General features: G+C 40.4%; 2 protein-coding genes across 2 annotated transcripts in view; both read left to right on the top strand.

Annotated features, from left to right (window-relative positions):
* The first annotated feature begins 82 nt into the window (after window positions 1-82).
* On the top strand, window positions 83-18,937 carry actn2b (actinin, alpha 2b). Its single transcript, XM_008280406.1, has 21 exons — window positions 83-423; window positions 4,298-4,412; window positions 4,530-4,649; window positions 4,806-4,892; window positions 5,100-5,187; window positions 5,525-5,603; window positions 8,472-8,553; window positions 8,915-9,000; window positions 9,262-9,354; window positions 9,678-9,908; window positions 10,175-10,322; window positions 10,660-10,810; window positions 13,098-13,206; window positions 13,922-14,062; window positions 14,365-14,547; window positions 14,854-14,988; window positions 15,314-15,493; window positions 15,736-15,882; window positions 16,447-16,512; window positions 16,620-16,778; window positions 16,965-18,937. Exons 1-21 carry the CDS (start codon window positions 295-297, stop codon window positions 17,121-17,123), a joined length of 2,688 nt encoding a protein of 895 aa, XP_008278628.1. The 5' UTR covers window positions 83-294; the 3' UTR covers window positions 17,124-18,937.
* Window positions 18,938-22,118: 3,181 nt separating this feature from the next.
* The window catches only part of LOC103356321 (ryanodine receptor 2), a 64,882-nt gene continuing 61,881 nt past the window's right edge, over window positions 22,119-25,119 (top strand). The window contains exons 1-3 of the mRNA XM_008280426.1: window positions 22,119-22,166; window positions 24,383-24,502; window positions 24,995-25,099. Of these exons, the coding sequence (XP_008278648.1) occupies window positions 22,119-22,166; window positions 24,383-24,502; window positions 24,995-25,099 (273 nt within the window). The remainder of the gene's footprint in view (window positions 22,167-24,382; window positions 24,503-24,994; window positions 25,100-25,119) is intronic.

The following is a 25,119-nucleotide window of genomic DNA, read 5'->3' on the forward strand; positions in this document are numbered from 1 at the left end:
TGCTGTGTTTTTTGTGAGTGGGTGGGTGTGATGGAGGAGGAGGAGGAGGAGGAGGGGGGGAAGGTATGGAGGCGTCACGTGACCGTCCAGTACTAATGATACCGTCGTTTGTTCATCTGTGGCAACCAGGGCCAGACGTCTGTCAGGTCGGGAGGACAAGGGCAAGAGAGAAGTGACAGAGAAGCAGCAGCAGCAGCAGTAGTCAGGGAACTACCCCGTCCTCAGCTTTACACTTAATTACCAACGGCCCCAAGGATAACTCGAGTTTTTCAGGGAGCTGAAAGTAACGGCACGATGATGATGACCCAGGTGGAGACCACGGTGCGCTACGACAACGGCTACGAGGAGCAGTACATGATGCAGGAGGATGAGTGGGACAGGGACATGCTGCTGGACCCTGCGTGGGAACAACAGCAGAGGAAAGTATGTCGGAAAAAATAAAGAAACTCACCTTTGTTCTGAAATATTAAAATGGATGCTGGGTAGCTACCTTTAGCGCATGATGGAAACAAAACAGCAGAACACCCGCGTCGTCGCTGAGTTATATTCGAAGTTAAATTTGAGAAAGTTTGTGATTTTTTTAAGCCGTAAAACTTAAAACATGCTTCAACAATATCGGAATGTACTCTGGGGACGACTGTGAAGCTGGACGTAGCAGCTAGCTAAACGGTCGGCTAACGTCTTCAAAATAAAACACCTGTTGGAGAGGAGCGTTGAACGAATTAAACGAGGAAAATTAATAAAATTGGTTAATTTTCTTTTAATGAAATCTCTCTCAGAAACATTTTTTCGTCTTCTATAATTATCTATTTGTACGTGTACCATAACACAAAAATGCCAAACACAAAACTGGTTAATAACCCACAATAAGCTAGCCACTTTCCTTGACAGGGATAGCTTAGCTTATAGCAAAAAAAAAAAGAAGCTTTAAATTGGTTTCTGAAATTTAATTGAAAAGAATAGAAAATACAGCTTTACCTGGCTAGAAATAGAAAAACTGAAAAAGATGAAAAAGTCATGATACTCCAACAAAAAAAACTAAAACAAAACAAAGGATTACCATAATCAAGCCTTGTTTATATTTTTCATTTTATGCACAATATTTTTTTGTGTTTGTTTATTTTTTTAAATGTATTTTTGTGTTTTTTTTAAATTAAAATTAATGTGTAATATTTTGTTATTTATTCCATATTATTTTTATTCTTATATTATTGTTTTTTTTTGTAATTTTATGTGTATTTTTTTTTTGCTTTTGTTTATATTTATCCTACATTATTTTTGAATTTATTCTATATTATTTTGCTTTATATGTACTACTTTGTATTATTATTATTTTTTATTATTTATTATTTTTTTTAACCTATTTTATTAATTCTATACTTAGCATACTTAGCGAGTGGTTTTATTTGGGAGGACAGCATCCTCTAACCTCCAGTGAGGTCCTAGTTAAGTGCCGGGGACTTGACTCCGGTCCGGGTCCAGGGAGGGAGGCTTGACGGACGGATGCGGTGGGTACCAGCTAACAATAGCTCTGCCTTCCAGCGGCTCTCCAGTCTGCTGCCTCTCCGCTGATACGCGCGGAATGCGAGCTGTCAACAGATGCTTCTAACACATGATGACGCTCTTGGGATTAGAATGGACGCTACATCTAATTTTAACCTCGGGACCAAAAGGCATTATAGTAGGGTTAATCCAGTGTCCTTGGTGCGGAATTCTTTTGTTTATAGAAACCACCCAGAAATATTGTACCAGCACCAGCTCAACTCAATATAGCCTCGGCCTCGCACACTCTCAGTTGGTTTTAGGGCTTTAAAAGTTGGCTTGGCCCTTAAACTGTAGCTCTTCACACAACTGGAGGCCATCAGCTCCGTGCCCCCCATAACCTCCTGTGGTCCCCCACAGGGATGACAAAACCGTATTTTTGGTAACACAATGCAGCAACATGATAGGCAGCTCTCCAGTCCATGTGCGCAGCTATCTTTCCAGTGTTTGTCTTTTTACTGATCATAATTTGGAGTTGACAAGTGCTCATTGGAGAGTGATGTGGCTCTGTGAGCAGCTGTTCAGACTGATCAGAATCACAGCATCACCAAAGGTTGCACGAATGCAGAGCTAAAGTGACCCTCATAGTGGCTTTTGTTTGCTGTATTCGAGGCTACTTTTTGCAACCCTTTCCAATTAATTCCTCTCTTATCATGTCATGGTGCAAGGGGTTCATTTTAAATCCTGCTAACAGCTGTGGTACATCTTCTCTAGTGGATATTAATGCCGCAGTGCTTATATGGAACCTTTTTGAATCTATTACTTGACTCGGACAGGTTTATCAAGGAGATTGATGAAGCCTTCGGTACCCATTCATGTTGCAAAGACAGAGCCAAGGCTGTGCTGCCAGGGTGCTGCCTTTCATTCAGTCAAAGTGCAGTGATGTTGTGGTCAAGTAATGAGTATGTGATTAAGTCACACTGAGAGACGTTTGTGAAAACTCCGTGATCCCCTCGGTCTTTCCAACATGTCAGACATCCCAGTTCACATTTATTTTCCATCCTCCTGGATACAGCCTGCCAGGCTCTGACCTAGTAAGGCCCCAAAGGCATCAGTCAGTTCAGTGACAGGGTTGGTCCTCTCTGGATGTGATTCATAAATATTTTTAGCTTTAATCGTCACTGGGCAGTAGTGTCGGAGAGGGCGGGGGGCTGCCTGGAAAGTGAGGGTTCTGCGAGACTGTGACGGGAGTCAAATTTGGAGGACCGGCGGGCCACGTTTTTTAACAAGGAGGGCAACAGTTCAATGTCACACTCACCCCGGGGACTCACTCAGTGTGGAATGTGACGGCCTTTACTCTAAAGCCTGTAATATTCTGTTTTTGCACCAGCGCTCAGGGGGGAAGGCTGAGTGACTGGCAGGGCAGTTGGCACTCTCATGCATTCAAGTGCGAGAATCAGGGTCACAAAAAGGTGCTAAAATATCGTCCTTAAGTGATGTCGCTTTGCTGAAGTCAGGCATTCACAGATAAAACTTCAGGTGTAGCAATAACACTCATGTAAAAGTTAAAAGGAGCTCATTCAAAATCTTCTTCTGTGCTTCTTTTTACATAAATGCAACACCCTGTATTAGATCTTTTCCTGCTACGTTCTAAAGGGACAAGAATTTATTACTCACTTTTCATCTATTATGTGCTGAAAATGCAAAAAAATTCAGTGTATTCTTCTATTCTAAACCATACAGTAAGCGTCACACTTTTTCTACTGGCCTTAGAAAGTACAGTACAAGGACTCCTATTTATTGTTGGTGAAGGTGGAAGGTTAAAGAGGTAAATGTCATCAGGAAGTGTGTCATCCACTTGGCTTACGTTACAGACCATTGTGCGGCTTTAGCATCTGTTGCTCAGCTCGTTAAGTTAATCACCTATGGACATCAAAACTTAATTTCACATGATTTTACACGAGAGTTTTAGATGCTGTAATTCATGATCCATTCCTGCCTGTCTTCACGCCTCAGTATAGTAACGATTGTGACCTGGAAGAGCAGCGTACATGCAACTGTGATAGAGCTATCGCCACGGAGCTCTAACATATCACCATGTCATTTTATAAGTGGCAAAATAGTGACAGAAAGTGACGTGTGGGTCGAGGGGGGAGGAGAACTTGTTCTTCGTCCACGTGCCATTTTCACTCATGTTGACATGGCGAGACGTTTTGACGTTTTTCCTGCCGGTCCTCTTATCGTGAGCCACAGCAGAGCAGGCTAAATTTAACACCTTATATCGGTTGGAATGTGCTCTGTGGTCGGCTCCTGGCTTTCATCCGTACAGTGCTGAGCGCCCGTGAACTCTGCTGCTGGCTATTGAGACAGTTTATAAAAATAGGAGAAAGACAATGATCGTGTCTTAACTTGATTTACAGTATTTCAGTGCCCCACATGGAGTGCATTTGTTCTGATGGGCTTTAGCTATTGAACTCTAGGAGAAACAGGGGAAACTGGGCACTAATTGTTCACTGAAGGTTAGCCTCAAAATGCTGGTCAAAGCCATTTGATATAGTAGTGAAGGCATCGTGAGATGTCTCTGTTTAGGTTCCCTCAAGAGAGGAATCTCATGCTTATAGTAGATTCCATATAATGTAAAAGAGCTTATAAGTGAAATGTGGTTTAATATACAGTGTTTTGATTTATGGCTCCTGTCTTTTTTGCTGAGCTTCCCAGGAAGTGAAGAAATAACTTTAGTTTTCCTGCCCTGAATACTGTGAATTTGTACGATGACATTTTACCAAATCCCGTTTAACTTGACCTTTCCCGTTAGACCTTCACAGCCTGGTGTAACTCCCACTTGAGGAAAGCTGGTACTCAGATTGAAAACATTGAAGAGGACTTCAGGAATGGACTAAAACTCATGCTGCTGCTGGAAGTTATCTCAGGTTGGAAAGGAGGAAACTTCCTTAATAACTCCACATTTTCTTGTTTCGGTGATTTCCTGTGATATTATCTTGGCTTATATGCAAAACTGACCCTGTCACTTAATATTCCGTTTGCAGGAGAGAGGTTACCCAAGCCAGACAGAGGGAAGATGCGGTTTCACAAGATCGCTAACGTCAACAAAGCGTTGGAATTCATCACAAGTAAAGGAGTGAAACTGGTGTCCATTGGGGCTGAAGGTACCTGGTAACACTTCCTGTATATATGAACATACTATAGGCCGTCATATATCCCAAAGAGACCCACACACATATATCATAATGTATGTGATCTTCAAGTTTATATTCTGTCACATCTGCTGCAGCAAATTGTCACCTTTTTTTCCTCTATTGCAGAGATTGTGGATGGGAATGTAAAGATGACCCTTGGAATGATTTGGACTATCATCCTCCGCTTTGCCATTCAGGACATATCTGTGGAAGGTGAGATAATAAATAAATACAAAAAACATTTGATCTACTATTTAGATTCCTATACACATTGTGTCCAGAGAGTATCGAAACATATGGACGCCTATAAATTCAAGTTTTATTACAAAAAGGAGTCTTTGTTCACTTGCACAAATGCAGCTTTTTATGATACAACCAAAAGCACTGACCACATGTTATATCAATCGTATTTCTCATCAGAAACATCTGCCAAGGAAGGTCTCCTCCTGTGGTGTCAAAGAAAGACTGCGCCCTATAGGAATGTGAATGTCCAAAACTTCCATGTCAGGTCAGTATCACACATTAAACACTGGCCACTAAGTTACAAAAGCTGTTGGTTCCAGTTATTTATAGCTAATCTAGGATGTTTATAGTCTGTACTGTTAAGTCACAGTAATGTCGTGTTTGCACAGTGAATAAGTTCATCTGATAGCATCATGTCAGTAGTAAGCTCTGCTTGAAGCTGACATTATACAAAACAGAATATCACGACTTGAGTTTGGCATCAGTGAAATGCTGCCACCAAGTGCTGTTGCACCAGTAATGGTTAAAGCTGGAACTGGATTCCAGCACTTTCATCTCATTGAACTGACATGTTGGTTCTCTCTGCTTATTGGCTGGTGAAGCTGGAAGGATGGCCTGGCCTTCTGCGCCCTGATTCATAGACACAGACCCGACCTCCTCGACTACTCTAAGCTCAACAAGGTGTCGTGTGGTTTCACTTCGTAACCAGGATGCCGTGTTTCAGCCCTGTCCTCTAACACACCGATCCCCACAACATTAACACCTTTGTCACAGTGTGAGCTGATAAAATGACACACACATTGTAAAAAAGAATAATGGCAATTCATATTACCTTTAATGATGTGCTGACCTATATTTTGAAACAGGGCTGGAGTGTATCCCATCTTTTTCAACCATGTCCTCTTTCATCTCCTAATAACTCACTTGCGGTGCTCACCTGGTTGCCTGTTTGACTCAGACATTTGTGTAGGTTTTAGCGTTGAATCCACAGGAGATTAAAAACGAGCAGTTGACTCGAATTAGTTCATTGGGACTGTCTATACTATTTATGGCCCTTTGGTGTTACAAATGTGTAGCATTCCATAGGACCAGCTCTGTGTTGACATTAACTGTGTCGTCTGTGGAGAGTCCTCTTTGTTGTATAATTAATGTTTGTTATTTGGCTAATGGTTATAATGCTGCTTTAATTTATGGACGTAGTTCTTGTTTACAGATGAGTCCTAAGTGCATTTATTTAGCCTCACCTCGCGCGTCATTATTCTTCACTAAAACAGTTTACTTAAGACACAGTTTTATCATAATTAGCATTAAAAAAGACTGCTGTTTTAGTGCATCCGACCGTGTCCATTACAAAATTGGGTTTAACGGCAGATATATGTGACCTCCCCTGCATGACACACTCTGAAGTGACATGACTTTTCTCATGCATTTGAAACCCGTATAACGTCTAGCGTGCCGGTGTGTGCATACATACTTGAGCTATAAGTGTTTTTGGGGCATGAATCCATGTCTCATTTAAATGTTCTGGTTTAATGGATGCCCAGGATTCTCAGTGTTTGTGTATAAACAGATGAGGGCCTCAGTGAGCTGCTTATCTGCAGAGCTGGAGAGCATTGCTGGCACTCCTACTGTGTTTGTCAAGTGACTATAATGTACCAGTAATGCACACTTTCCCTCCTGCAAGAAGGTGGTGTCTTAGTCAGAAGGAAAGGCCAAGGCTGCTGGAGAAAGTTACAAGGCACTACTTTTCCACTGCCAACTCTGATATAATATAAAACTGAGATTCTATCTGTAAGGCTTTATAGAGATTTTATCCACTGAATGTCTAATAGAAATAAAATGAGGAGTAATTATTTTTAAAGAAATAATCTGAAAATGGAATCTGACTGGAAACTGATCTTAAATAGGAACTTTTACTTCACCCAGGCTAAATGTGGCCCGATGCTGTAAATGTATAGTCGGGGAATACCACGGTTGGACACGTAGAGTGACATTTTCATTTGTTTTGGAAACAGAGCCACTCACTTTTCAGCACACAACTCAGTGACCTGACTTGAAGTTGACCCTGAATAGTCACAGAAACATGATCCTAGTCCCTGCAGAGCTCAGGCTTAGCTTTACCTCTTCTATTGTCCATGCTGTCACGTCGTGTTCCCCAGTTAGAGGCTGACCAGTCCTCATAAAAGCCAGAGGGATGTCTGGGAAATGATAACTGTGATATTTATTGGTAAAATCCTAAATACCGCTACAAGGGTTGTGTCAGTTTTCAAAGGCAGGAAGGGCTATTTAGGGGATTATAGGTGATGCACACAGAGAGAATACTGTACAGTACACCACAACATAGTATGTCTTTCCATTGCATTTTCCTTCCTCTTTCTCTGTCTTTGACACACATATTCACACGCTCAGTCACACCTTGACTTTTCAGTTCTGCTCATGCTGCCAGGAGACAGTTGCATTTTGTGCCAGGCAGCTGTTGAGTCTGGCTCCAGGTGAGCGTGTTCGTTAAGCTTACAGTGTTACAGCCTGCCGAGACAGCTCTGGTTAGGGGGGCACACACACTGAAGGCTTGGGGTATCCGTCTATCCATCCAGCTCTCTATCCATCCCATCAATTTACTACTACATCCATCCATCTATCTGTCCCGCACTGGATCTGTGAGCAGCTGGCCCTGTCATGTAGTGTGCAATCACCCCCCTCCCCTATCTTTATGGAACAGCGGTACAGAGATAGGGACAATAGCAGCAGCATGATAGCATGATCCCTTTACCCCATTGCACTCTCACTGACTGCCCCATTAGCAGCAAAGGGTTCACTGTCAGCTGTTGGTCTAATGCACCACTCCCACTCCTAAAACACTTGGTTCTTCCTGTCAGTCAGTTGTGTGAGAAAAGAAAATGTCTGTGATTACATTTGTCATTTTAGTAAATATACACAATGCATATTATAGCAGTGAAATGTTTATTTGAATAATATCAGTCAATTTACTTAGTGGCTGATTAATTTATGATATGCATTCATAACAGATTAGTCACATATTTTATGAAGTAAATAAAAACACTCACTGTTAATAGGTTCATGAATGTAAAGATTTGCTCGCCCCTTTTCATCATTTCTCATCTAAAAGTCTTCACATTTGCATGTCAGATTCTAAAATATGAAAAGCTTCATAAAAAACACATCAGTGACAGTAATATTCACAAGTACTTTTTTATCAGATAAAAATTCTCATGAATGTTATGGATTTGAGAGAATGAGTCAATAACAATTGACTTTCCCGTGAAGAGTTGATGATTTCATACGATTGGTAAATCTGTAATTAACACATTCGTGTGAAGGGGCCTAATAAGCATTCGACTCATGTGGAAACTAGATTAGAAGTTTCTGTGAGGGAGATCTTTATGATAGATTTTCGAGTGCTGTTAAATGTGCATGTAGAGTATGTGGCCAGGGACTTTAGTGTGTCCTCCATAGCATGGAGCTCAGCGCACTGGCATTTTAAGTCCAGCATTGGTGTGCAGTGATGTAGAAATGCGTTTCTTTATTTAGGATGATCCTCTGGGGAACCTGAACCTGGCTTTTGACATAGCCGAGAAACACCTGGACATTCCCAAAATGCTGGACGCAGAAGGTAATGTTTTATGAAGTAGAAACATCCAACATGAGGTTTCTCGCGAACAGTTTCAGCTTTCTTGTGTACTGATCTTTAAAATTTGTTTTAATAATATGATTCCTGTGTTCCTGTTTACTTTTGCATTACTCTCCTTCACAGAGGTTTAACCAGCAACCACACAAGTGTTTCAGTCAGGATAAGTTATATGTGTAAGACTAACCATGTGTCAGTAAAGAACTGAAGCAATATCAAATCAAAAAAGGCAGCAATCACAGGAGACTTAAGATGGAACTCTCCCTTGAGTTTCCTGATTAATCATAGCTTCCACTTGTTTCTTTCTTTCTGCCACCTTGACTTTTCCTCCTTTTTATCGCCATAGATATCATCAACACCCCCAAACCCGACGAGAGAGCTATCATGACCTACGTGTCCTGCTTCTACCATGCGTTTGCTGGAGCCGAGCAGGTATAGAGGTTGAAACTATCACCTTACCAATTTGTATTTTTAGACAACTTAGCTATTCGTCTCTCTCTTTTCAACAGTGCAAATGTATTTTGAGAACACAGTCAGGTGCAGAAACCTGTTGTCGGTTTGATTTTGAAATAGCATGCTGATCAACAAATGTGTTGTGAGGATAATGTCATTTGACATATTAAAAAGGATCAATGGGAGCACGGCACGCTGTCTTACTTTGTTGATTTGATTAGAATATTCTTGTGCTCTCAGGCGGAGACGGCTGCAAACAGGATCTGTAAGGTGCTCGGTGTAAACCAAGAGAATGAGAAACTGATGGAGGAGTATGAGAGGCTGGCCAGTGAGGTAAAGTTTCTTTAAAAAAATGTGATAATGACACTTTATCTGTTAAAACCTTTTATTTTCCAAAGTGAAATACAATATGAATCATAATATACGCAGTACAGTCGACCCTCTGCATATGACTATTCGTGAAAGTAGTTCAAATCAAAAGTACAAGCTAAAGTTTGGGTTAAAAAACATCTCTTTTTTCCCCCACTTATGTACCCTCTTGCTGCGATTAGCTGAGACCCATCTGCTTAAAAAAATGAATTATTCATCACAGTCTATCTTACCATGGAGCTCTCTTGCCTCTTCACTTATTCCCATGTTGTCCTCCTGTTTCCCAGCTGCTGGAGTGGATCCGTCGCACCACTCCCTGGCTGGAAAATCGAACCCCAGAGAAGACCATGGCAGAGATGCAGCGGAAGCTGGAGGACTTCAGAGACTACAGACGCCAGCACAAGCCCCCCAAGGTGCAGGAGAAGTGCCAGCTGGAAATTAACTTCAACACCCTGCAGACCAAGTTGCGCATCAGCAATCGCCCTGCCTTTATGCCCTCTGAGGGGAAGATGGTATCTGTGAGTCACGGCTTTGAATTCTCTCCCTGATTGTAATGAAATGATCACTGACATGTTTGTGATTGTGCACTCCACTGTTCATGTCAAGTCATATGGCAGATTCTTTAGTGGTTCAATCTTAAACAGGACTTCAAGTAACAAGCACTCACACTCCACCAGTGAAGGGTGATAATAGTTATTTATCAAATGTCCATATTTAGAAACAATTAAAAACCTTAAAAAGTGAGTATGTTTAAACTGATTTTACTCTTTCATTGTGTTGATAGGACATAGCCAGTGCATGGCAGGGCCTGGAGCAGGCAGAGAAAGGCTACGAGGAGTGGCTTCTTACAGAGATCCGCAGGCTCGAGAGGCTGGACCACCTGGCAGAAAAGTTTCGCCAAAAAGCCACCAATCATGAGAACTGGGCCAGTGGTCAGTTGCAGTAGTACATTTGGCTCTATAACTGTCTCCATACTGGCATTTCTGTTTCTTAGTGCTGTGTCTATAGCTCAGCATGTTTATCAGTTGTTTATCTGCAGTCATCAGTATTCCCACTACTCAGCCTGCTTTTCATTGTTTAAGTGTTTCATTTAACCCCAGGGTTTGTTTAGACTTGTTCCTAATGAGATTTAATTGAAGGTTTTAGAGTCTGTCCAATGCAATCAGCCGACAGAGCGGCCATTTTCTCTATCTGCAATGACCAAATACGGCTTGTGTTCAGCTCTAACCCACTAATTACCTTGCTGTTCCTTTCTCTTGTGATATTCAGGTAAAGAACTGATTCTCTCCCAGAAGGACTACGAAACGGCAACCCTGACAGAAATCAGAGCATTGCTTCGAAAACACGAGGCCTTCGAGAGTGACTTGGCAGCCCACCAGGACAGAGTGGAGCAGATTGCTGCCATTGCTCAGGAACTAAAGTACGCACTCCCTATAGCAGATGTTTGAGTCATGTGTCATGGAGACCCAGGAGAGGGAAATAATATCAAAGTCAACTAATGCAATCTTGTTTTCTCTTTCTCGCTTGTAAATATTGTTTTAATTGTATTCTGGCTCAAGACACAAAATGTAACCTACAGGGGTGATTGCCCGACTAAATTATGGATGACAAGCAACAACAGACGTGCACAACACTACGCTGCATGCACACACAAAATGCTAAAGTTCATTTGTCATGAAACATCTGTTCTGTTTTCGTTATTCACTTTTGAGACAGTGGAAGCAGAAAACAGTCGGAAGCAAGCAGCTCAGACGATAATGTGCAACAAAATGAACTCACAGTTTCTCTCACTCCCTCCCTGTGAGATGATTTTGAACCGCTTTTGAACTCCAGGCCACAATGGAGGTTAGATATTCATGATGGGTATTCTTAGTTAAGTGTCTGTCACTACAGTATCAGCAGAAAGGTGAAAGGTGTGGTTCACAGACATGCTGAGGTTTTCAACCAGCAATGATAGACACCTGTGTGTCATTACCTTCTCAGTCCGGGATTGGCTTCAGAGTTTTTCCTGTTTCATATTTAACAAGCACTCTGCGCGAGGAGGATAATGGTTCAGCTGACAAGCAAAATGGCTACTTGGGGTTTTGTAAGGTATGTGATGGTCATCTGATTATGTTTGCTTGTTCATTTTCTATTTGTGGCTCGTTTATTTTGAGTTTATTTTGATGCTGTTTTCTTTTCCAGCCAGTTGCTCCTCATTGCACTGTTAAGCTGGAATGTCCATTGCTTTCCTGCTAAAAATGGTAAGACGACTACTTTGCTGAGACTATAAATGTTCACAGATGCTTACTTAAACTTAAGTGATTTCAATGTTATCAGATTTTCTCTTCGCTTATTAAACTTTACCATAAACATTATTTGCCCCTAGTTCAGAGCTGGAGCCAACATAATCCTGATGGGAGCAGTCTCTTAAACACGGAGGGGAATCCCAGCCTCAGTTCTAGCTCTCCCCCTGGTTTTCCTCCTCTGCCCAGTGACCCGAATGATCGTGCTGTTTCATTCCTGTATGAAGAGGAAGAATATTCTCCTCCTGTAACCTATCCAGTGAGCTTCATTTCAACTCCAGACAAGTACAGTGTGACTTCTGCTTGGGGTCCTGTGGAAGAGTCTGGATCTACCTACTACCGACGGCCCCGGCCTGGTCTTGGCCTTCCTCCCCGTCCACCTGTGTTTCAGTCGGGTGAACTTGATCACTTTGAAGGGAACGCTGAGCATGGTAACTCAGAACGGAAAACCGAGGAGATGGGTTTTGTGCCACCTTTTCCTAATCTGGAACCTCCCTTCAAAGGTGGTGAATTGAGCAACTATGCATCCATCTTTGAACATGGAAATACAGAAAGGGAAGCAGAAGATCAAGGTGATGTGCCAGGTCCTCCTTATGCCTCAGCTCAGCTGTCCAGTGCTTTCTCATCTGAAGGAGGCATCGTGCAGCCAGTTTCACAGCCCCTGGAACCATTTGGACCAAACCTGTTTGACCTCTTTTTGAGTGGCCAGCATCCTCCTGGCACACTGTCACACTTTCATACTGAGTACGAGAATGGGGGAGATCAACAAAATGATGTCCATTATGAGAAATACGGCTTCACCTTTGATCAAACTCCTGTTCCCAGTGATGGACTCCTGCAGCAGCCCCAGAGCTTTCTCAAAGTTTTTCAAACAACTTGAAGCATTCCGGGGTAAAGGCAGGTCTACAGATGCCTGCAGTTTACTCTATTGGATCATATGACTTTTGTTCAAGTCGCTTGATTTTTGAAACTCAATAAAAAGTTAAATGAACACATTGTTTACGTTGCATTAGTTTGATTTTTAAGTCAGTTGAAAGCATGTAACTGAAGATAACTTCAGATGCTTTCAAAAAACGGGGATCACAGCGGCACTGCGTTTTTCTGAGCATACAGTAAGTGCATAATGTACTGAACACTCAGCGTGGTTGTGTAAAGAAATCAAAATGTACTGTATTTTCAAAGTTCCAACTACACTGGATAAATGTGGGTTTTTGGCATACTTAAAAAGTCAGTACAACTGGGTTTGTACATGTAATTTTATTTAATGTGAACTCAAACTTGTAACACTCTCACTCTGTGCTCCATGACACTTTACTCACGATGCTATCAGTGGCTACTTTTTTGGACAAATGCATAGAGGAACAAATGACACTAGTTATCTTCTACAACTGAACAGTGATGCATGCTTTTGTTTTGTTCCAGTGAGCTTGACTACCATGACGTTGCTGCTGTAAACCAACGCTGTCAGAGCATCTGTGACTTGTGGGACAAGCTGGGAACCCTGACTCAGAAGAGGAGAGAATCACTGGAGGTAGGATGAGATGTATTTAAAAAAAAAAAAAAAAAAAATCTTATGAAAACTGATAAAGACTTCTACATCCAAGCCTGTAGTATTCATTCAATATAGCTAGTGAGAGTCCAAAAGTTCAGATTTCTTTGTAAATTTAAGTCTCCACAAGGGTGTGCTAATGTTCCACATTGACACAGAATGGAAATGCATTAAAAACCAACTTGATCAAAATGTTAGCTGAAGGATATTTTAAATGTCTGTCAATGACTTGAATGATGAAGAGACAACTGATTGATGAGGAGAGACAATTGGATCCCCTCTAAAATCCATGACCCACATAGAAGGGTAAAATAGAAGGCTGGAGGGGATAAAGGAGGAATAGATGTAGAAATCCTGCCCAGGAAGTGGCTGGCTCAAAGCCCACTAGCCACTTCCTCTGATCCATGCTGGCCATTCCAGACCTGCAAATGTGTGAGGGCCTGGGAAAAGGGCCAAGGATTAAGTCTGAATGACAGGGACAGGGGTCTGTTCCTGTCCATCTCCCACTCCCCACCTCCCTCCATGCATCCTGGCATTATTCACCGAAACAGGTGAGGGTATGTTTGTTTTTGGGATTTGTGAGATACGAGGGTGACTCCTAGTTAGGACATGGTGAAGCATAATGCTGAGCTATGGTTAGATATTGTGACATTTTCAAAATATACAACATGCATGTTTTAACTTGTACTCCTCTCAGCGCACAGATAAGTTGCTGGAGACTATTGATCAGTTGTTCCTGGAGTTTGCCAAGAGGTCAGCCCCTTTCAACAACTGGATGGAAGGAGCCATGGAGGATCTGCAGGACATGTTCATAGTCCATACGATTGAAGAGGTCCAGGTAAGCTTATAGTACATTCAGAACTGTAGACAAAGATACCTACTGCTATTGATGATATTAGAGTGGCATTTATTAGTGCTGATACATAGTCAAAGGAAACAACTTTTGAATAAATAAGTCATATTTGGCTTTAATATGAAGCCTATATACTGTTTCTTTGCATTGTGAATGTCTATATGGTGTCTAATGCTAAATTGCTATATTTGTCACACCTTAAAGAAAATCACATAATGTTATCACTCTTGACTAAATTTAAATTTAAATGAAATTGCAGGATTTCCCTCTTCTACTTCCCCTTCCAGAGTCTAATCGCAGCTCATGAGCAGTTCAAAGCCACTCTACCCGAGGCGGATGCAGAGAGACAGGCCATCTTGGGAATCCACAATGAGGTGCTGAAAATTTCCCAGAGCTACGGGATCAAGGCCAACATCGTCAACCCTTACAGCACCATCACAACTGAGGAGCTTCTCAACAAGTGGGAAAAGGTAGCAGGAGTTTTAATACTCACTTACAGATTCATGCATTATGTTGAGTAATAGTCATTGTTCAGATAGTGGGTGTCTGCCCATTTAAAAAGCATTAATTATGAAAAAGGGAGCATGGAGAGCCTTGTCTACATTTATTGATAGTGTTTCTCTAACAATTTACCACTGAGCTGAAAGAGTTGGCACATAGTAAGGCTCCAAAGTATGTAATCTAAATATCAAGCATAATTTTGTTGACTGTTAATTGCTCTTTTTGAGGGTAGTGAGCTTCTTGCAGTACCATGTAACCTCATTTGTGTTTTCTAGGTGAAGAAGCTGGTTCCTCAGAGAGACGGTTCCCTCCAGGAGGAGATGGCACGCCAGCATGCCAATGAAAGGCTGAGACGGCAGTTTGCTGCCCAGGCTAATCTCATTGGACCCTGGATACAGACCAGGATGGAGGTTTGATACAGACTTCATTAGCAATTTGAGAACTAATCAAATAAAGACCTAAACTGGGAGATAATTATTTTCAAATGTATTGTACATAATGGAGGCACAATGATGGTGGCTTTCTGGTGATGATTGATTAATGCCAAGTAAAATTAGTAATTACACACATTTTTCTTTAAAAAAAAAAAAAAACCTGGCAGAATATATCCTTAGCTACATGTAAATGACTTCCTGCAGTATCAGTAAGCATCCTATCAGATCTGGGAGATTAGCATCTTACGAGCTAATTGGTGTAAAAATTAAGCCGACCTCGTTGCATGTGTTATCCTAACAGGAAATTGGGCGCTGCTCCCTGGAGATAGGAGGGACCTTGGAGGACCAGATGACGCAGCTGAAGCAATGTGAACACGTCATTGTTGCTTACAAACCCAACATTGACAAATTGGAGGGAGACCACCAGCTAATCCAAGAGTCGCTTGTGTTTGATAACAAACATACCAACTACACTATGGAGGTACAGCACAAGGGAAAACCTTGCTGCAAATATATGCACATATAGATGGAATGAACTGGAGGTGCATGCAACACTAATGCACATACACTGCATAAGGTCTATTGAATTTCCAAATGTGCAAATATCTTTATCTACATACATTTAGACATCCATTTTTTTTCTCTAAAGACATTCAGTATGCATTAAAGTGGTCTAGGTGTGTTTTTTTTGTGTTAACTTGTTTGCTGTCACTGCATCAACAGCACATCCGTGTTGGGTGGGAACTGCTCCTCACAACCATCGCCCGAACCATCAATGAAATAGAGACCCAGATCCTGACCCGAGACGCCAAGGGCATCAGCCAGCAGCAGATGAATGAGTTCAGATCCTCTTTTAACCACTTTGACAGGGTACAGCTCTCCAACTTGTCACATCACTGTGTGTCATTCTTTGTCAGTTTGAGTGACCAATCTGAAGTAATCTGAGCAATTCAGAAGCAGAGAAGGGGAAGCCCAGTTTTTTGTCTTGTAACTGCGAGCAGCGCTGCCCACATGTTCTCTCTAGAGTGGTGGTCTGCAGCTGACCCTACAGTTCATCTTAAGTGATCCCTGATTGAGAAGTCAGATAAATATTTAACAGTTCTCTATTGGTTATCACAAATTGTGTATACAAAAAAAAGTAGATGCTATGTACTGTTGCATGTTGAGCCATATGTAACTATATTTTCCCCTTATTTTAAGTATTGTCACAAAAGCCTAAAACAAAGTGCAAGCCATCCCCAGTACCTGCCAGATTTAGGAACACTGAAAAACACTGCATATGGCACATATTTTAGAATTTTGTCTCACAATATTGCTGCCATGATTGACGCTTTGACAAGAATTTTGCATTTAATGGACTTAGCTTGTGATCTTATCATAATTGTCTCTTTTCTCTCAACTTCTCTTATGGTGAACCTAAAATTTAACCTGCAGAAGAAGAATGGAGCAATGGAAACGGATGACTTCAGAGCCTGCCTTATCTCAATGGGTTATGACTTGGTATGTTGTTTCACATCTGTATGGATGAAGCTATGTTGCTAGAATTCCGTTTTAATGTATTTTACATATACAAACATGTAGACATTCTCCATTTATGCTTTTCTCAGGGAGAGGTGGAGTTTGCCCGTATTATGATTCTGGTGGATCCCAATGGCACTGGGATTGTCTCCTTCCAGTCTTTCATTGACTTTATGACCAGAGAGACTGCTGATACAGATACTGCTGAGCAGGTTGTGGCATCCTTCCGGATCCTGGCAGCTGATAAGGTATGTGTGTGTTTAAGCCAGTGTGCCTTACTGGCATATGGGCAGGTATTGTAAGCTGACTCTAATGCATTCTGTTCCTGTCATTATTGCCAAATATTTGCCATGTTGTGTTTATTTATGATCTGCTATTTTGTTCATGAGGTATTGGTATGATTCTAAAAGGCAACTGTCTATGTGCCGCCACAGCCCTACATACTTGTGGATGAGCTGAGGAGAGAACTTCCCCCTGAGCAAGCAGAGTATTGCATCATGAGGATGCCACCTTACGCCGGCCCTGGAGCACCACCAGGGGCACTAGACTACGCTGCCTTCTCCACTGCCCTCTACGGAGAGAGTGACCTTTAACCTGACCAGAACACCTTTTAAATCTACTGCCCGTTTACCTGTCCCTACCCTGCCCTCTATCGATTCATGAAATTAAGGAATCAACAATGCAAGGTGGATCAAATATGTTGAATTAAATGAAAGTTTTTATTGATTAGTTTTCTGACACAGTAGTCTGTCTGCAATTATGCCGAGCATTGTCATGTTACTTGGTATTCTTCCTGTGTCCTCTTGGGTAAAAGATGCCTCCTAAAGAAATAGAAGCTGCCCTGATCAAATTATATAGAGAAACAATGCAATTTACTGTATAACTTGTGTGTAATGGTATTTGAGCAGACAGTGTGATTCTACAATTAAAGTAAAAGGAAGAGACAAAATACATATTACCTGATAATACACCAATGGAGAACTTGTATTTCAGTAGTTTATCAATTGAAGATAACAGTCCTATTTTGTTTAGAGTGTTGCGTATTGTTTTCCATATTTCCTCACAATGCCTTTTGTTTTGGGAATAAAATGTTCTGATAAGGCATTTTGAGATGGTTACAGTTTGCAAAAGCAATTTCAGACCTACTGCCATCCATCAATAAACAGTGGGTTCCCAAAAGGCCAAAAATATGCAGCACCAGCAGTGAAAAAATGGAAAAAACACATGAATGCAAAAGTAAATGTTTACAATTGCTCGGTGCTTTAAAAGGTACAAAACCCAGAAGACTAAATGTGTCGTATTCATGAGTAATGCAAAAAACATTTTCTCTGGCAGCGACAAATATGCTAATGCTTACATGTGCCTAGAAATGCCTTATTTGTCAGTGCCGAAAAGCAGTGCACATGACCATAAAAATCAAATGTAGCAGCAAGGTGAGCCCTCACTGATGTCATCGGTGGTAAATTAACAATAGGAGTGTATTAGGCTGTGGTGTACATCTAAAGCCTTTATTTACATTTTATTCTCATTTGTGTTCTGAGGTAAGCTTCAGTAGATACAAGGGATCTTCTTGTCTGCATATCTGCTTTTTTTTAATACATGTAGGGGAAACCACCTCTGTTATGGTCACATGTCTTTGATATGTATGTTTGAGAACATCTGTGCTCATTTTGTGAACCATAGTGTCTTTGTTTTTTAGACATTCTAGGTACATGTAAGCACTTTGTAGTTGTTCCTGCTTCAGGAAATGTTAAAAACATATGTATAAATCCCATATTTAGTCATGTATGCCTTTAATATGTGTGCTGGCTAAATATGTTTACACTGTTCCCTACTTGTTGACACATTTGAAGTCCTGTTGTTAGTGCAATAACCGGTCCCGCCGTGCTGATTCCTCAGTCGTCCTCATCATCCACCTACTTTGGCTGCATATTTCCTGTAACTGTACTCATGTTCTATGTTGTTTGAGCATGTAATGAAGAAACGGTAAAGAATTTCCACACTGCCAAACACAAAAATATACAGTGGTGGCGATGCTTTAACAACAATGTGCTGCTCATGACTCTTGATACCAACGATGAAGATTACTTGGTAAAGATTTCACCCTTGAATTTTCTGAGAAGAGGGTCACTGGCCACTTCACACAGCCTCAACTCAGATCACACACTATTATTTTCATACTCTGTAAGATGCAAGTAAACCCTTTACAAGACATTTTTACTGTAATTCCCGTTGACACACATTTTTGGTTAAAAAGAAACTTTGATTTGTTGTATTTTGGTAAGAAAACGAAGGTTCTCATTCAGTACTTACACCTTGAAAAGATTTGCTGGCTCTGTTATCTAATTCAGTACTTTGGGGTAATGGATTAATTAAATAAACAGTTTGTGACTAATTGAACCCTTTATTTCAGCCTGATAAATCATTGCTTGAAATATGTCTTTCATTTGCAGTTTTGCAGCATTTGAAGTCATAATCCACACGTAAACAAAAGCTGCTTCACCAGAACTAATGACAGTGGAACCGGTTACGCCTGTACATCTGTTATTACTAGGATCAGTGGTATAATACAACTTACTCTAAATTGATTCTTTGCATCTGTAGCAGTTGCAAACAATCCTTTACATATATTCATTTACAATATACCAGATTCTTTCATATATGTATGAAATTACATGTAATATTTATGTGGTCCAGGTTGGGGATTGAAAAGATAGAAGTGAAGAGAGATGGAGGTGATGTGATGTGGTTGCATTGGCCGTGTTCGGGGAGTTACATTTCAAGTGGTGTTTTGCAAGCTGGGAAGTATATCAATATGGTTGGAGAGCAAAACCAACTTAATGAAAAATATAGATTTTCCTTTTCTCCCTGTTGGTAAAGTATTTCAGGCTTAGAAAAGTAACATCTGCAATGCCATTCTTTCCACCCTATCTTATAAAGTTGTTGGCTGGAAAGAAATACGTATTAATGATTTTTTTTCTTCTCATTCTTCTTTAGCACTGCATCTCATGAGTTAAAAATATGGACTTTATCAGAACAGATTGGTGACTGTAAGAATTCAGAGGGGTTCTCTCTTTGAGAAGCACAGATGTGGTCAGTAAATGTCAGGCCAATCAACCTGTTACATTATGCAATATGTTCTGTGAAAAGTGAAATTTTGGTGCAAGGTAGGTATAGAGGAAAGGTCATGTCGCCAAAATGGACCATCTGAGGAGGGCTGGATGTATTCTGGCAATTAGGTTTTGCTGCATTTTGTGAGCAAGTGTGACTTTTGTCCTGGCGGTGCGCTAACTAGACAAAAGCTCAGGTCGTTTTGTGATGGGGTCACCAGAACCATTAGCATTTGTCCTCTTGACACCATAAATATTCAAAGCAAACTTCATGGAAATTGATCAGGTAGTTTTCCAGAGACTCAACTTTTAGTCAAGCAAAAAATTTTGACCCGCGTGTTTTTAGAAAAATGGTTGGGGTAATTAAAATCAGACGTCCTGCTGCTAGATAATGAATTTTCTATTAATTTCTATTTAACTCAGAAATCTATTATTTTGGAATATTTTTTTAGTGACAAATAACAATCAACAGCACTGCAAATGTGCTAGAGGTTACAGCTTGGTCAAATGCTAAATTAGCTATTATAAAAAAAACAAAAAAAACCCAACAGGATTTAATAGTTTCCTAGTTGTTTCCTGGAGAGAACTGTGTACTCGGTGGTAATTATGGAGAATGAAGACAGTGTGCGAGTACGTGTTTTCACTTAATTAAGCTTAGACAATAAATTTCTAGTGGAACCCAGAGTCTTTTAGTTACAGCAAGCAAAAAACAACAAAAAGTGAGCTCTATGTACTAACAAATATACAGATCGACATGTAGACAAACCAACACTAATTATTTAAATTAAAAAAGAATGAGAAAAATGAAAATAGAAACAATGTATTGAGTCCTGTACAGAAAACTACCAAGAACAAAATTATTTTAAAACGATTCAGTTACCAGATTGTTAAAGTATTAAAAAATATCAGAAAATACAATATTTAAGCAGTTCTGGTGCAGCCGCCACTCTGTCTGTAGTCATCACTCTGCAGTCTTTAGGAATGCCCTGTCGACAGTCATATCTGATTAGCTATACATCACCAATAATTGCCCGTCAACGCTGAAGGATAAGTGTTGAAACGTTCTTTTAAAAAAAAAAAAAAACCAGATGTAAAATGTTAAATGGAAGAGGATTTCAGTGAAGTTTTGTGTTAAATTTGTGCATTAATTAAAAATTTTGATTTTCCTTTTGCTGCACATACACATCACTTCCAAATATTGGTGGTTGGCTGATTAATAAATGATATCAGCCTTGAAAAAGCAAAACAAAACTAAACATACTACTGTGTGACTTCTAAAATATGACCACATGATTAGTTGTTGTATTTGCTTAAACTCATTGTAGCAGTCAGGCTTCATATGGCGATAGATCAGACATGGGATTCTTTGGTGTGTGTGGTCACAGCACAGCCAGCATCACTACTACATGATTAGATGTTGATGTTATCTCATATAGAGAGACACTGACACGTTTCAAAGTTAAACTCCACAGTTGAATATTCATCAAATCTGCATTTTGTCTGTCTAGTTTTAGAATGCAGAGTTTGGTAAGTCTTTATAGAATTCCTAGACAATTAGGAGAGAGTTTTCCTAAGGTAAACATTTAAGTGTATTCTTTTATAGAGACAGAAAAAAGTACTGTGGAAACATTAGTCAGTGATCTTTATCAGTGAATGTCCTGTGAGCTCTTTTGGGTTGAAGAAAATGCAGCATTACATTTTTTTCTTCTGCATACATTTGTATACATACAGTCTAGGATTTTTCTTCTTTTCTCTATTTACTTTTTCAGCTTGGACCCTTGTTTTTCACACAGCTACCGAACTGTGCAACGTATGATTTAAAGGTTTATTCCACCCAAAATACCACTTATAAAGGTTTACTCCATCCAAACAATACTTTCAGTCAGAGTAGTTTTGAAGGTTTATTTCACCCAAATATTACTTTCTAACTCACAAATTGTGGTTTTAAAGGTTTTTTCCACCCAAAATAATACTTGCTGACCAAGTACTTATAGTTTTAAGAGTGTACTACTACTACTATTACTACTACTACTACTAATAATAATAATAATCACCCCCTTTGGCAACCTGTTGATAACTTTGCTCAACAAGTAAAACATACTTGGTTCACACTCAGTCCTCACTCTGGTTGTCAGAAACACAATCCTTGCTTCAGGAGATGTCACTCCCTGAATAGAACTATTCCATTTGTTAACCTACTCAATAGGGGGCGCTGTCACGAAACATGAGGATCCTAGAAATGCAGCTGACACCTACACCTGCGGTCCAAAAAATGCCGCCTGTTCTGCCGCAGAGAGACGCTGCTCCGCAAAAAAAAAAAAAAAAAACAGTAAAAAAAAAACAACAAAAAAAAAACATGGCCGACTGTGAAGCTCCGCCCACGCCGCTAACGGCCGTTCACCTTCTTCTTCTTCCTGCTGCCTCCAGTCTGCCTCCTCCACTATCACCAGCAGCGCCGAGGCCCGTTGGCTTCAAATAATGGCTGACACCGGAGATGGCGACGATGAATTCCACTTTCTCCGAACGGTGAGTCACACACTTTTCCAAACTAAATACAACTTTTAATATTTGGTGATATTTGGACAACTTAACTAGCCCAAGAGATGTCAAAAGTTAGTATGCTAACCCACATCTTTGGAAAGGAGCCAGTTAGTCTCACATTTCTTCTTTAAAACAGCCTTAATTGTTTTTGGTTTAAAAAAAAAATAATAAAAATATAAAACCTTATTTTTATGATGCTGTCTCAGGATACAGACAGTAGCAGCTTATTAAAATACCAAATCCCATCGTTGCTGCATCTTCACAAACTCTCCTGTGTGAATTTTCTTTCTTCAGTTTTAATATTGCCTACATGTTCGTGACTTATTGTAGTAACTTTAAAAAAGATTAAAGCAGATAGTTTATGTAAGTTCATGCAAAACTTTATAGCACATGGCCAAGGCTGTCAGTTAAAAGTTTTCTGCTCTGGTTTTTTATTAAAATGGTAATGTTTTATTCACGTCTAAGTATAAATAATATAAAAATATATTAAATATCAGTTAATTTAACTTTTAGGGTTCAGCTCCCAGGAGCACGATTTGTTATCTTCATCACTTGCTTTAGTCACTGACAGGAGAAAAAAAAAAAAAAAAAGGCAAATGGTGGCTTTTTTTATTAAAATGGTAATGTTTTATTCACGTCTAAGTATAAATAATATAAAAATATATTAAATATCAGTTAATTTAACTTTTAGGGTTCAGCTCCCAGGAGCACGATTTGTTATCTTCATCACTTGCTTTAGTCACTGACAGGAAAAAAAAAAAAAAAAAGGCCACAAATGGCTTTTCTCATTGTCATTGCAAGATGCTATCTTTGTACCTCAGTTGCAAGTTGTCCTCCAACAGCTTGTAATCTTTGCCCTTTGATAAGGGCACGTCACAGGCAGAGTGTCTGGTGTGGATATGAGACACACACACTCACACGGGCCGGGATGCACAAGTCCACCGAGCCCAATACACAGATTGGAGCAAAGTCATTTGGCGAGATCGATCCACGATATGCCTGTCAGACGTAATTACATCAAATACAAGGTTTCCCCCCGGGGAAATTTTTCAGCGAAGGTGGGAGGCCAAACCCAGATCCTGACGAATCTTGTCTCATGATCAATTTAGTTAGCAGATGACAGGAGAAACATACTGTAATAGCCTCGCTGATTAAATTGATGGCATTTGTAAAACAGCACCGCCGCCTGATTTATTTCATAAAAATGTGTTCATTTTTTTTTATGATGTTAGCAGAAGTGGTCCTTGTTCCAAGCAGAGTGGTACGCTGTGGCTGTGAAAAAAGCCTAAAAATGAATCGATTGAAATATACACCAGCATCACAAATTCAAAACAAGACACATGAAAGCCCGTCTGATGTGAATGAACAATTTCCAGTTGCAAGGACTTTTAAGATTCGGATGAAGTTTTATGTCATGGTGAATTTTCACCTGACAAATGTATCTTGAAGAAGAGCTGAGTCCTGTAGCAATCAGAATGCCCCACAGTGCCTCAGTGTTGGGCTGTGTGTTTGACTGATTGCAGAGTGCTGCTGATACGAGCAGTGGAAAGAAGGGTGAATTAGGGGTCAGACGGTGTGGGATCTTCCCAATATGGAGGTTTGCAGTCTGAGCACAGAGAGGTGTCGTGGTCCAGGCTGGACTCCTGTCGTCTGTTGTCCTTCTCTACGGTTCCTTAAATAGACAGAGAAGCCGAATTCGTTTGATGTGGTTCGTGTGGTATTTAAATGGAGATAAGATAAATGTAAAGTGACAGAGATCTACTGTACATGCTGTTACAATGCTGCTGGTGTGTAAGTCTTGCCAACTGGATGCACTCAAACACATTCCTGAGATAGTTTCTTTTTTAAAAAGCAAAATAGAACTGAATTGGTATGTTGGGTCACTGTGCCCTGAGATGTTTACTCCTCCAAAAAAAAATCCATTAATATAATATGAGAGTCAGTGAAGATTGAAATCGTCCCTTGGCCAAAACTGCTTCCGAGCCATTTTCATAATTAACGAGTGGATTTCTAAGGGGGAGCACCGAGTGCTGGAATTGTTTTTGGCACGATGAAAGTCTTTAGTTGATCCTAATCATCTGAAGTTTCACAAACAAATCATCTGAGTTTCACACTGTGTGTTTTTCCTTTTACACTTGACAACTTTGCTTTGTTACTGTTGTCATCTTTATGTGTGTGTGTGTGTGTGTTTTTTTTCTCAGGGAGATGAGGTGGTTTTGCAGAGTACCTTCACCTCCCAGGAGGAACACGTGAAGCTCTGTCTTGCTGCTGAAGGATTTGGCAGCAGACTTTGCAGACTTGAGCCCACCTCTAACTGCAAGGTAAAATGCTCCACCTCAGTGGAGCGATGACTGGAATGATGCAAAGTCCCTGAAAAGTTTCGGAATATATTACCCGTACAAAATAATGTATATTCTGTATGTTTAACCCCAGGATGCACTGTACAGCAGCGGAACATTCTGACTACAATATTCAAAACTAGTGTCTCACAAAAAGTTGTAAGACAAGTCGACATCTGTTTGTCTCCACATAAATATTAATGCATTTGAGCTAATTGTGTTATGCTAAATTATCCAGAAGTTTCTTTCTCCATAGTTTCCATTCAGCCAAACTGATTAGTATTCAGCATGTAAACCATTTCTGTAATTTATTGTGTTATGTGCCATATTTCCTCCCTTTTCCTCCCAGTTTGGACAGCCCAATTCCCCATTTGCTGTGACTTTGCTCTCTAACTGCACTCTTCTGTATGAAGGAAGGAGACAGATATTTGATTAACTCAAACATTTAGTGTATTGTCTTTTTCTTTCTGCCAGAATGTTCCCCCAGACTTGTCCGTATGTGGCTTTGTCCTGGCTCAGTGCCTCTCTGTTCGAGCTCTGCAGGAGATGTTGGCCCACAGCGAGCACCTGACTGCGGAGGTGAGAATCTGTTGCCTTCT

The sequence above is a fragment of the Stegastes partitus genome, unplaced genomic scaffold (assembly GCF_000690725.1).
Source record: "Stegastes partitus isolate 25-593 unplaced genomic scaffold, Stegastes_partitus-1.0.2 Scaffold192, whole genome shotgun sequence".
NCBI classification, from domain to species: domain Eukaryota; kingdom Metazoa; phylum Chordata; class Actinopteri; family Pomacentridae; genus Stegastes; species Stegastes partitus.

What these genes read in the sequence shown, in the direction of transcription:
- actn2b (XM_008280406.1), top strand. Translation starts at nt 295, where the DNA reads ATGATGATGACCCAGGTGGAGACCACGGTGCGCTACGACAACGGCTAC. An exon ending in GGTGTCCATTGGGGCTGAAG is followed by an intron (nt 4,650 to 4,805) that starts GTACCTGGTAAC and finishes CCTCTATTGCAG; the next exon opens with AGATTGTGGATGGGAATGTA. An exon ending in TTCTCAACAAGTGGGAAAAG is followed by an intron (nt 14,548 to 14,853) that starts GTAGCAGGAGTT and finishes TGTGTTTTCTAG; the next exon opens with GTGAAGAAGCTGGTTCCTCA.